This window comes from Nothobranchius furzeri, chromosome 5, assembly GCF_043380555.1.
Source record: "Nothobranchius furzeri strain GRZ-AD chromosome 5, NfurGRZ-RIMD1, whole genome shotgun sequence".
Taxonomy (NCBI): Eukaryota; Metazoa; Chordata; class Actinopteri; order Cyprinodontiformes; family Nothobranchiidae; genus Nothobranchius; species Nothobranchius furzeri.
In genome coordinates, this window is record NC_091745.1 from 668,848 (window position 1) to 681,993 (window position 13,146).

Below are 13,146 nucleotides of genomic sequence, written 5' to 3' on the forward strand. Positions count from 1 at the left end.
TTTTCAAGCCTTTAAAACATGCTTCAGTCCATTCAAATTAATCTATTTGTTCTTGAATGTCTTTCCACCATTATGTGATGAATTTGTCAACATTTATAAATGTTGTAAGCTATTGTATTTAGCAGAAAATCTTTTAAATTAAATATAGTGATTAAATATGAACAGAGCAAATAAGAGACACATATTTGCTCTGTTTACATAGTTTAATGACACCTAGTGGTTATTTACTGGTACCGCCTTGACAATGGCACTCCCAATCGATAAGATGAGGATAATTTATTAGCATTAAATACAGCTGTGTAATGACGTACAAATGATTAATATAAAAAAAATTGTCTGATAGAATGTTTAACATACAACACATGACTTATTTTGGCATACAAACAACCAATTTGTAACCAAAAACTAGTAAAATGTGAATGAACTTTTATTAGTAACTTTGGTAAGTTTCAGATTTCAATTCATTAAATAACATCGATGGGGGGGGGGGGGGGGGGGGGGGGGGCTAAAAATGCAGCCTGTAGTCCATTTATTTAATCCGGCTCTGCTAGTAAGCACCTCCCTCAATAGAAATTAAGACTCTAGGGGCAAATGGAAACCCATCCAATATGGCGGCCGGCCACTACGGCAGCTGTAGGCAGCGCCAGTCCACGGGGCGTCTATGTGTGTATGTCTGTGGCAGTAGCAGTCACGCGGGGTCTATCAAAGTCTATTGCTCCAATTGGCAGCGCCATTCTGTGGCCGTAACTATCTCCTACAGTTGCGCTGCTGATATGGCAGAGTTCAAAGCTCCAGACGGGAAACCAACAGACGGTACCAAACGAGCCGAGCACAATCAAGCTGGAGCAGATTGGATTTACCACAAGAGAATAACAGATTTACTCTCTAGAAGCCAACAGGTTGGTGGATTATTTATATATATTTATATGTTCTCATTTATGATTAAGAGTTGTCAAATAAAGATGTTCAGTTGCATTTTGGAACTCACCTCAACTCAGCATTTATTTCTAAAGTACCTTACAGGCATGAATCAGGCCACCAATGACGATAGCTATCAAAGTGGCAAATAGAGTCACCCCTGGAAGTGAAGTTACTTTAAAGCACCATGTTCATTCCTGTATTTTTAAAAAATAATGAACCCTAAAATAAACCTCAGTTCATTCTGCTTGGGAAATTAAGTATATTTCTGGATCTGAAAAATATACATTTTCTTTAAAACGGATTAAAATTGCTCCCTTACAATTATTTATATATATATATAATTCAAATATCCCTTCTGCTGAATGACTCACACAGTTATTGATTTGTGAATTAAAAAGAGCTTTGCATAATCACTTTCTTCTATCTGCCTTAGTGGTTTGTTCTAACTGGGAGCACATATGCAAAACAATCACAGGCTGTGCATTTTGTCTTTACGTAACAACGTGCTGTAAAAAGTAAAGAAGTAGCTGTAAATAATGCTACAAGATAAATAATTCAACAAAAACAATAAAAAATAAAGCAAAGCAATAAAAATATTTTAGTAAGTGACAAGTTTCAAAACCGATCAACTGGCACACTGTAGTGTTTTACTAATTCTAGAGCCACAGACATGCAGATCACTCCAAAAACCATTTGCTTGAGGTAAACTTATAATTTATTGTAAAACTATTCTTAAGTTTTTGTTACCATTATTGCACTAGTCCTTCTTAGTTTTTTTTTCATTTTGAAAAAAATAAACTAGTATTTTGAGTTTTAGAATCAAGTAAATGAAGGGCATGCTATGTTTTACCAGTCGTTCCCTCATTGACAGAGACAGGTGTGCACTGTGTGACTTCTGAACATTTTTAAATCTATTTATTAGACAATAGACAATGCAAAACATCAGATACCGCAAAAGTACACATTTTATTTTTTATTATGTTTCAAAGAAAATTCAGCAGCATTCATAACATTTTATGGTTTATTTTAGTCTGAGTTTAAACAAGTATATGGCTCTTTTGGAACTGGCTGAACACATTAGGATGTCTGGCAATTTGCAGCCTGTGGTGTTGGATTTTAATGGACCTCTAATGCCACACACACTAAGTCGATTGCTTTCCTGATACAGCTGTTCTTGTTGCACGTTTACACATAATGCAATGTTACAGGTTTATTAATAGCAGTTAGTTTTAATTTAGAATCTAAATAATAAATGACCTGAACTTTTATAGCGCCACCAGTCCCTCCGACCACCACCAGCAGACAAGGATGGAGACGCTTCTTGCCCAAGGACACAAATGCAGGATTCTCTGTAGGGAGCTGGGATTGGTCCTGCAACCCTCTGATTACTGAACAACCCATTCTACCTGCTGAGCAACTGCTGCCCCAACAATGTAATCTTATGAGATTAAACAGAACATTAAATGAATGAGCTTAAAGTTTTGTTTATACAACTTAAATTCTCTGAAGTGTTTGTGCAGAACTGTGACACATAAGCACATAGCTGCCACTCAAAACTCAGCTTTGTATTTTGAACTGTAAACAGACCTGAATGTTTCTACTTAGTATTCTGCAAACACATTTTGAACTCATTGTCCTAAATGTGCCAATATGTTTTATGTGTGATGCATTAATTAGACTGTGTTTCCTTTAAAGTATTGAAACTTTCTGTCTCTACTCTCCATAGCCGTGACCTCATTGATGAGGTCTATATTAAGCTTTGGAGAGGACTCCAGTGAGCTTCCCTGACCATCGATTGCAGAGAACCTCCAGCCCAGTGTTCTCTCCTCTCCACAAGCCAAAGTCCTGCTGTCCAGGTTTTCTGCTTGAATTTGTCCACTGGAGCATTCAAAACTGTTTCTCCAACGCTTCTACGAAAAACTTAGACTGTTTTCAAAAGCAGAAGTGGCTCAGTCCCCCCGGGTGGAAGTGATGGGGAGTCAGCGAAGCCACCGATACAGCATTGTGTCCTCAGAGGAGGATGGCATGAAGCTGGCATCTGTTGTAGTTCCTAATGGCTTTGGGAATGGCAATGTCAACAAGGGGCACACAGAGCGCCAATGTCAGAGTCGCTTTGTCAGCAAGGATGGCCACTGCAATGTGCAGTTTATCAATATGAGTGAGAAAAGCCAGAGATACCTGGCAGATATCTTCACCACCTGTGTGGATGTTCGCTGGCGCTGGATGCTGGTGATATTCTGTCTGTCTTTCTTTCTGTCCTGGTTGTTTTTTGGCCTTGTCTTCTGGGTAGTGGCACTCTTTTATGGAGATTTAGAAAGTGAGACTCAAATTTGTGTTTCTAACGTTGACAGCTTCACCGCTGCCTTTTTGTTTTCCGTTGAGACTCAAACTACCATTGGCTATGGTTATCGCTATGTGACAGAGGAGTGTCCTATTGCTGTTTTCATGGTGGTTTTCCAGAGCATTGTTGGTTGCATTATTGATGCTTTCATTATTGGTGCTGTCATGGCTAAGATGGCAAAGCCCAAGAAAAGGAATGAAACCTTGGTGTTCAGCCATTTTGCCACTGTAGCCATGAGGGATGGTAAACTTTGCTTGATGTGGCGGGTGGGGAACATGAGGAAAAGCCACCTGGTGGAAGCTCATGTGAGGGCCCAGCTACTCAAATCCCGCACCACAGAAGAGGGAGAGTTCATCCCTCTTGATCAGGTAGACATTGATGTCGGCTTTGACAGTGGCATCGACAGAATCTTCTTGGTGTCTCCCATCACTATTGTGCACGAGATTGATGAGGACAGCCCTTTCTATGAAATGAGCAAACAGGAGTTTGAGACATCAGAGTTTGAGATCGTGGTGATTCTTGAGGGCATGGTTGAGGCCACAGCCATGACGACTCAGTGTCGAAGCTCTTACGTGGCCAGCGAGATCCTCTGGGGCCACCGATTTGAGCCAGTGCTCTTTGAAGAAAAGAACTATTACAAAGTGGACTACTCTCGCTTCGACAACACTTATGAGGTGCCCAGCACGCCCAGCTGCAGCGCCAGAGACCTGGCCGAGAGGAGGTCTGACGTTTCTACTGAGAGGAACTCCTTTTGTTACGAGAATGAGGTGACACTCGAAAAAGTGGATATGGAAGAAATGGAAGAAGAGGAGAACAGGTTGATAATGGATGCTGACGTTGGTGCAGTGAATGATACAGGCGCAGATCTGGTTTCAAACTCTGAATGCAACCTGCATTCGTTGCCATTAAAGTCGAGGCGCTTGACAACAGAATCAGAAATTTGACAGCAGGTGTGAATAACTGCAGGGTATGGTAAAACTTGCCTCAACTGTAACTGATCATTTTTAATGATGCATTGAAGAAGACTGTGATTTGAGTAAGACTGTCCTCAAACTATGCATGTAGCACCAATTAAACATAGATATGTTTTAATTTTGTATGAATGGATAAAGATGATGATAAATGTAATAACTGCTTTCATGGAGCCCCAAATCAAAAACCCATCGCATACATGTGGGGCTGTCAGTTACTTTTATAATCTAGTTGAAAACATGGTTTGTTTATTTAGTTGCACATTTTCTGTTTGCACTTTTAAGCATCCCAGACCTACGTTTATCACATGAGCTTGTGCTTAGCGACAAGAATTATCCAAGTGAGCTTGAAATTTTAAAAGTTTTAAAGCAAATAAAAATTGAAATATTTTCTAAAATTCAAAAATAAGGGTTTTAAGCTATTAAGATAAACTAAATTGTTCCTTGTTAATGAGCTGGTCTCTTGGCAAAGTTTAATCAGTCTTTTTACCTGTGATGCACTCAGAAAGAAAATTGCAGTTTGCAAGTACTCCACTCTCTTCATCTATCATCTATGTGCAGAATATTTTGCAACTTGTGCCTTAATAAACATTTTAGTCCCTGCAGAGGAACTCAGATGGTTCGGCTTTAACTGAGCATACACTTCAATTAATCTCATTGTACAAAGAAACGATCCGTGATGCAGATAACCTTCCACCTCTTTATGAGTTTTGTGTTTTAATGTGAAATACTGTTCTAAAGATGGGAAGGGACGGGAAGCTCGATCCCGAGCCGAAGAGATGAATGTTGACGAAAGTGCTGCAAAGTTACATATTGTATAGACAAAAGTCTCAGAGACAAACTGTGTTGATTATTTTAAAGTGTCTGATGCACCCTTAAGTGTTATTTCTAGAATATAGACAAGCATGATAAAGTTGTCTGTTTCTATAAATGCATCCAATGCTGTGTACTTCTGTGTGAAACAACAATGACTTATCTCTTAGCTGAAGTAACACCTAATATTTTTTCCTCATCTAACACTGGTTTGTTGAATAAACTGCAAGACAAAAAGATGAGTATTCATGCAGATTTTGGACACACCTGCTTTATACTTCTTGGTCTCTGAATCTGCTGTTTTTGCTATATGATTTTAAGGATCAGGAATGTGAGCTGATTTTGCAGTCACAATCAGGTTTCCTTCAGGGATGGACAACACTTAAGGTTTAATTTTGACAGTTGACCTTTGGTGGATACAAGCAAACAGCAGTGCTTCTGTTTTAGATTTTTATTTTTCTACCACCTTCCCATCTTCCTGCAGAAACCAGAGTGTACAGCTTTTTTAAAAATATTTTTTTTGGAAAATATATGAACACTGTACAAACAAAATGCTATTTACTAAAACCTACTTATGTCTGATTATTGTTTTCAGTAAATAAATAAAAAAAATCATGATGACAATGATGCATTAATAAAATACATCTGCATGATGGTCCTGTGTGAGTAGTAAGTCTGCTAATGAACCCTTTAAAATGCTGTGGCTACAGGTCTCTGCCTCTGGACCCAAATGTCTGGAGCTTCTGATGGAAGGCTTTTGTCATGCAGAGGTTACTAGAAGTAACACCAGCATCTTGTACAATCCACCAAACTGACTGTAGAACGGTCCTAGACAAAATCAGTCCACTCAATCATTTAAAATGAGTCGATTGGAAAGAACTCATTTATTTATATTCCTTCGTCACGTTGTCAGCGGATTTTTTTGGAAAACTATACTTTCCAGAAGCTTTCATCAGAAATAATGGATTTTAAATGCTGACATGTCTGTAGTTCCCACATGGACACATTACATAACAGATTTTCCTGAGAGGAAACTGAATGGAAAGGCCCGAGCTTTGCTTCTTTAGTGTTAATATGTTCAAAAATGCTATTGATACATGTAATCAACACAGCTGCCACCACTGAAGCTGTGTTAGAAATATAACACATCTGTCTGCAAATGTAGCTGTTCATTGCTGCTTCGTCCTGCCCACACAGACCGTCAGAATGCGGCCGATTGATCAGACACATCCGCAGTGAGGTAGCGTGTTGTTTTGATTTGTTTCTACACAGGAAGTGGACACTGCCTCTGGGTTTTTTCCACATTAACCAATGAAAATGCCACAACGAAGCAAGAGGGGTAGAAAAATAAAATGCAGTTAATTTTTCTATTTATGAAAAGAAAAATTAAAGGCATGTGTGTAAATGATTTCTTGCCCTGTTTGTAATGAAAAGAATAAAACTAACATTGTAATGGTTTGTACTTACTTCTAATTTGCTTTTAAAAAAGATAAAAACTAAAACAATACCCCTGTTATATTTTTTTAAATTAGCAATCACTAAATTAAACAAAATCATTTTCATCTGAAATGGAAGCAGTTTGAAATAAATTTACTGCCATGTGCTGGCCTGCAAGCTCCTGTCAATGATGCTGGTGAGGTCTCTGGTGATTTTTTTTGACCTGGTTCATTAACAAAAGATGGATCTGCTTGACAATCAGATTAATTAGGTCAACAAACTCATCAGCACAGGAAAAAGACAAATGCTGCAACTTTATTACTCTGGATTTCATTTTAAAATATTGAAATACTTTGACACAAACCATGTTTTATTTGAATGTAAAAAAAGGGTTCCCCCAACCCCCATTCATGTCAGAGTTGGTTTGTACCAGGGATTGACTTTCAAGGTTTTCTTCACGTTATTTATTTATTTATTTTAATCAAATCCTGGACATTTGTACTTAAGAAGGGTATGTGTTAATGCAAAATCAGCCCGAAAACCTAACAAAAAGTGAATTACATTAAAAAAAACAAAGATCTAAATCTCACATCTGCAGTTTGTCACTTAATAATTGGCTCTACTGGATGTGCTTGTCTTTAGTGTCTTCATGAGCTGGTCAGAATGAAAAGTACAATAAAAACCATTTAAGGAGCACACAACAGAGCTATGTTTCATCACAAACGTAAGGAACATACTATGCCTCATTTCTCCCTAATGATCTGTACTAATTTTATGTACAAATGATTACGATGTTTTGCCATAGTCTATCTAATGGAAAGGTCATGAGGCAACATTTCTACTCACGCTGTGAAGATCTGAGGATTTCAAAAAATGTTACTGTTATCTATATGTCTTTAATAAAATAAAAAAGGATAAACAATGGTTCTCAGGACCAAGTTAAGTGATTACATAACTGTGACGACAATATTGTTACATAAGTTCTGTGGACATGAGGTCAGTCTGCTGGTGCAGTACAGATGTGCTGCTCTCAGGTCAGTTTATGATGGTAGCAGAATGACTCTTGAAACCGGGGGCTTTTCACTTACACTTGTCGTTTTTAACTGAGGTGCTAAAGCTCATCATGTTGACATGTTTTTGTCAAGCCAAGCAAAAACATGTCAACAGGCTCTGGATGGAACCTGGTATGGAAAAAAATAACAAGCATGAAACTTTCAAAATGTATTTCTAGATTAGATTTTTCTCTTAAAGTAGCTTTCCGGAGTTTTCTACTTTCAGAAATCATGTATGGTTTTTCAGAAATCCGTAAAATTGATTATCTTGTCATGTACTGTGATATAATGTAAGCAATACTTCTTTTTAAAAAAATTTGCTAAGCACGCCCCCTGCCCTGCAGAGCTCCGTGCAATAGGAAACTGAGCTAACCAATAGCGTTAGACTGCCTCTTAGATGCTTCAAATTTAAGGAATACCTCGGCTGATGCAGAGTTGATGAACTTTTCACGGACAAGTAAGTGTCTAAAATATAAAAATATGAAAACACAACATGACATGAGAATAATACTCGTAAAATAATGTGTTTTTGGTCTGTTTGTCGGCTGCAGAAGCACATTTATAAACAGAAATGTGAAGTCGCCATCTTAAAAAACAGAGCGACAGACTTTTTGTGGGATTTGCTTGTCAGCCACTAGATGGTGCCATCAGATTAGAGAAATACTCCGGAAAGAGACTTTAACATACGTGCAAGCTGCTGGTTCTTACAAAATAACTTCACAGTTGTAGGCGCTTCTTGAAAATGTAATTGAAAACAAGTATACCGCTAAAGACGCATGCGCAATCCTGCATCAACACCGCTCGCTCGCTATTTCCCTAATAACACATGTTGTTCATTTTTATTTCTACACATTTTTTTACTCACAAAGATTGTCAAGAAAGCGTGTTTGTCGTGTTCGTGTCAAATTAAACTGATCACTAAACACAGATTTACTCTCTTTATTTCGTTTTCCTCATCCAACCCCCATAAATCCCTGTGTGTCCTCCTGCAGCACTCCCGAAGGACAACAGGCAAGACAAGACAAAAAAGTCTGACGCATTGAGTAGAAACTGCTATTTTTAGCACATTTTTAGGTCTGACGTGTTGCTACCAAACGTACAGTGTGAACAGTCAGATCGCATCCGAGAACTGGGTCGTGCAGTGTGAGCACACGACTCGTGAGATCTGCCCTGCGAGGAAGTTGTACAGTTTGAGCTGAAGCTGAGGGCTACGAGTGAAAAAGTCGCACAGTGCACGCCCGGCTTAAGAGTCCGCCAGACGCACAGTTCCATCCTGACTGTTGTGACCCGAGACATCTCTGGACTGAAGAGTCGGTACCTCAGTATTCTACAGCCCTCCGGTACCAGCGGTCAGCCGACCCATGTGACTTTCGGATCCACCAAGAGGGTCTCTATGAAACGGGTAAAGTAGACATGACAGATTGCGTCTGAATGTTCTTCTGATGATAACCACTTTATAGCTTAGAGCAAACCAAATTCTTTTCACCAGAACTCAGCTTATTTTGATAAGGAAGCTCTGACTGATGTAGCAGAATATAGTTGGTATATTCTTACACTTTTATTAAGATCCAAAGATATTACTGATTCAAACCTGATCTGGATCATTAATCTTTGAACCGGGCCCTTATAATCAGAAGAGGTTGTTTTTACCACAGGGAATTTTATTCAAACACTTTGTATTGACTTAGAGACAAGAAAAGAGAAATATGGGACGTTTAAGAATATTTATTTTTATAATTATTCGAAACAATCTCCAGGACTAACTCTCTAAAGATGGATGAATATGGACTTGGATGCTGAAGTGTTTGTGTGTGTGTCAGTTTAGAATCTCCATCTGGTGCGAGGCGAGTCTGAGGGTAAGATGTTGTTTTGACACTGATCACGAGGGACTTCAGGAAGAGGACATGAGACGCAATCTATGCCAAACTACGTACCGTGCGGAGACTTCCGTGTGAGATCCGGATGCCAGGTCCTTGGACCATCCTTGTGCTGGAACTGGTGAAACAGCGGTCGGCAGCACGACAAAACCAGTCTGAGGATAGTCTCCCAGTACAACGGCAGATTTCAGCGTCACGTAGAGAGTTCAGCTTTTATTCTGAAGGAACCGTCATCTTGTTGGTAAAACGACAGAATATTTCCAGTTTGACAGTTCTCAGCTTAAAAGTAGAAAATACAGCTGGCCAGTCTGCACTTCACTTAGCGATGATGGATTTGAGAGCTGGTCGAACTCATGTTGGAGCTACGTTGAAACTCAGTTGGAACTCAGTTGCTGAATTAAAATGGCGTGGTTGTGTTTTATTAAGCTTAGATGTTTATGAATCTTAGCCAACCGGAGTTGACAGATTAAGTAAACACCACAGAACTCTGCCCCGCAACAGAACGGAAGTTCTGATTGGTAAAAGTGACAATGTGTCATGTGTTTACCTTATGTGAGTCAGGATGTCTGGCTCAGTTAGTCCTGTGATTCATTAAACACATAAATCATAACATTGTGATTTCACAGATCGGTCACCTGATTATTATTGACCAACATTTGTTTTGATTAGCTTTATTAAAAGTAAAGTTCTTTGATTAACTAATGAAAAGCGTTCTTCGTCCTTCTTCTGTCTTCTTCGCTGGAATGTAAACATCAGAAGCAAGCACACGACCTTGGCAATTCATGCACACTGTCACTGTGTCAAAGGGCAGCTGTTAAGGGCAGAAAATAGCATATCCATAACGCTACACACTATTGCATTCACACATAGGTTCCTTCATCACGTTTAGATACATCCACTCACAGTAAATGCTTAATTAATTAGTCATGTTTTAAATTGTTTGTAAAATAAATTCTTACTTTTATAAACGTGACTCTTTCTTGAAGCAACACGAAGTGTGGTTGACCACTGAAAAAGCAAAGAACATAGATCTTCTGAATTAAATCCTAGAATCTTTTGAATAATTACAAGAAAGACCTCTTTTATGGTGCCTACAGTGAAACATTGTGGTGGTGGGGTCCATATGTGGGGCTGCATGAGTGCTGCTGGCATTGGGGAGCTGCATTTCCTTGATGGTATCATAAACTCAACAATGCACTGCTCTATACTGAAGGAGAAGATGCTGCCATCACTCCGTGAACTTGGTCGTTGTGCACTCCTGATCTGAACTCAGTTGAACACCTGTGGGGAATTCTGAAGCGGTAAGGTGAGCATCACTCTCCATCCAGCATCCGGGCTCAAAAAGTAGTTATTCTTGAAGAATGGAAAAAGATAGATGTTCTAGTATGTGGCCAACTTGTTCATTCCATGTCTAGAAGACTTGGTGCTGTCCTTGAAAATCATGGTGGTCATGCAAAATGTATGATGTAGTAGTTTTTGTTGTGGGGTGTATTCATTTTTGCCTCAACCAATTGTAATAAAACTGAAGATTTGTGGTTTAAGTATTATTAACTTAGATCTTAACTTAGATTTCATGTTATGGAGTTAAACAAGTGTTTAATGAAACCCAACCTTGTGAAAATTCTGGAAAGTGTTATGCTGTTAATTGAGCCAGACGTTTGAGAAAAATTGAAATCATAACAATTCAAATTATTCAGTGCACACTGCACACCAACATGTGCGCACACACACACACACACACACACACACACACACACACACACACACACACACACACACACACACACACACACAGTTACTTATACTGGAGTTAGCTGTAACAGTAGCATGATAGAGTTATAGCATTACCTGCACATGCCTGGTAAATGTAATTAATTAACAATGCCATTATTAATTAGTTAATAATTGATTATGCACACTGTTTTTTATGCTGTCCTTGTTCAATAAACAATAAAAGCTCTAAACTATGAGTTCAACATCATGTACTTCTCATGAACAAATACAAGAGCATACATTTTAGCATACATTTGAGCAGAGTTAGCTTTGAACAACTTACCTGCAGGAGGTGACGTAGCATAATCATGGTCCAGCTTTGTTGCCGTCTTTTCCCTCTCTAGCTCCTGGCTCTTCAGTTCCTGTAATGACTGCTGCACAAACTGCTGTTTCTGATACTGAACGTATACAGACTCCCGATTAGTACCTGGTGTGAAGTTATTCCAAGCAAATAAGCTTGGTACTGCATCAGACTTAAGGCGGCTAGCACCTAGCCCCAGCACTTAATCGCTAGCCGTGAAGTATCTGCTACAATACACCCAGAGGTGGAAAGAGTACTAAAATGTTGTACTTAAGTACAAGTATAATTACGTTCATGAAATTTTACTCAATTACAAGTAAAATTACCTGCCTCAAAATGTACTCAAGTAAAAGTAAAAAGTAGCTTATTTCAAATGTAGTCAGAGTAAAAGTTACTTAGTTACTTTTTTGACTGTGCAAGGACGGGCTCTTCTGAATAGTTAAAAATAAGACAATGGGGTATAAATGTCAAAGTGGCCGTTTTTTTAATTAAATGAACAAATATGCATATTGAAGTACAAAGGCAGTTACACTGCAAACTAGTAACATAAATTAGGTTATAGTCACAAGCCCATGACTTTTCCCTGAAGGCTTATTTAGAGCAGCTGATTTTTAAAGTTAGCAGAGTTCATCTTTGGTAGTGGGTTCACTCACTCATTTAAAGATATCGGCCAGAGGCAAAATTCGTTTGAACAGCATGTGTAAATGTGTATTAAAATCTCAGATGAAAAAGGTTTTTGGATTTTGACGGCTGGAATTGTAAGAAAATCTGATGTTTGTGACCGGCGAGGGAAAAACAGAAACTAACTTCCGGTCTAAGCCCTGGGCAGCTGGTGACGTTTCACATGGAGCTCTGCTGAAACAGCTGTAGTAAACAACGCCTGGCTCCGCTGTTTCTGCATTAGCGTTATAGCAGAGAACATTGTGTCATCAATCAGATGTAGCTTCTGAAGCCTCTACTAGTCCATCAGATTTGTTTTTTCTTTGGGATACGGCGACGAGAACGGATATTGGATTACCGGAGAAGTTCAACCAAACTCCGACCCCGCCAGCTGGATATCACTACCAGAGGTGCAGACATGTTTTAGACCGTTTGACTCAGAAGACCTGCGACCTGATTTGGACATAGAGGAGGACTCTGTTCATCTTCAGAACCAAAATCGGTACAGTTTGTTTACTTTTCTTAAATATTTCATTTCTGTGCTCCACTGGAAGCTCTAAGCTGGCAAGTTTTCAGCTGGTCTTAGCTCCATCATGTGTCCCAATATAGTTCAGTAATCTACAGTTTTACTGCTGTGTGTATTTATTGACATAACTCTAGAAAATAATGAACCTACAATTTACCAGGATAAATCTTCCTGATGCTGGAGTAACTCCTTAGCTCAACTCGTTGTTTGCACTAATCCAGGATGTCATGGAGGTTCTAATGTTGAAATATAGAGATCATCTTTTAGATTATATCTGTGTGTGTGTGTGTGTGTGTGTGTGTGTGTGTGTGTGTGTGAGTGCGTGCGTGCGTGTGTGTCGTAGCTTTCCAAAAGGACTTGTTCTTTCCTTACCGGAGCGAACACGGTTAGTTTTGCTGCAGTCATGCTAACGGGACTCGTCTAGAGTCCAGAAGTAGCGGTGCAGTTCTAGATGGATTTATAGATGTAGGTTAT

The 13,146-nt window shown here is 39.0% G+C and overlaps 1 protein-coding gene across 2 annotated transcripts; it reads left to right on the forward strand.

Annotated features, from left to right (window-relative positions):
- The first annotated feature begins 757 nt into the window (after nt 1–757).
- On the forward strand, nt 758–5,732 carry LOC107378274 (inward rectifier potassium channel 2). Of its 2 annotated transcripts, XM_054740094.2 has the most exons (3): nt 758–899; nt 2,193–2,354; nt 2,648–5,732. In XM_054740094.2, exon 3 carries the CDS (start codon nt 2,893–2,895, stop codon nt 4,204–4,206), a length of 1,314 nt encoding a protein of 437 aa, XP_054596069.1. In that variant the 5' UTR covers nt 758–899; nt 2,193–2,354; nt 2,648–2,892; the 3' UTR covers nt 4,207–5,732. The 2 variants fall into 2 exon arrangements, with proteins under 2 accessions (XP_054596069.1, XP_054596070.1); XM_054740095.2 differs by lacking the exon at nt 2,193–2,354.
- The last annotated feature ends 7,414 nt before the right edge of the window (nt 5,733–13,146 follow it).

What these genes read in the sequence shown, in the direction of transcription:
- LOC107378274 (XM_054740094.2), top strand. Translation starts at nt 2,893, where the DNA reads ATGGGGAGTCAGCGAAGCCACCGATACAGCATTGTGTCCTCAGAGGAG.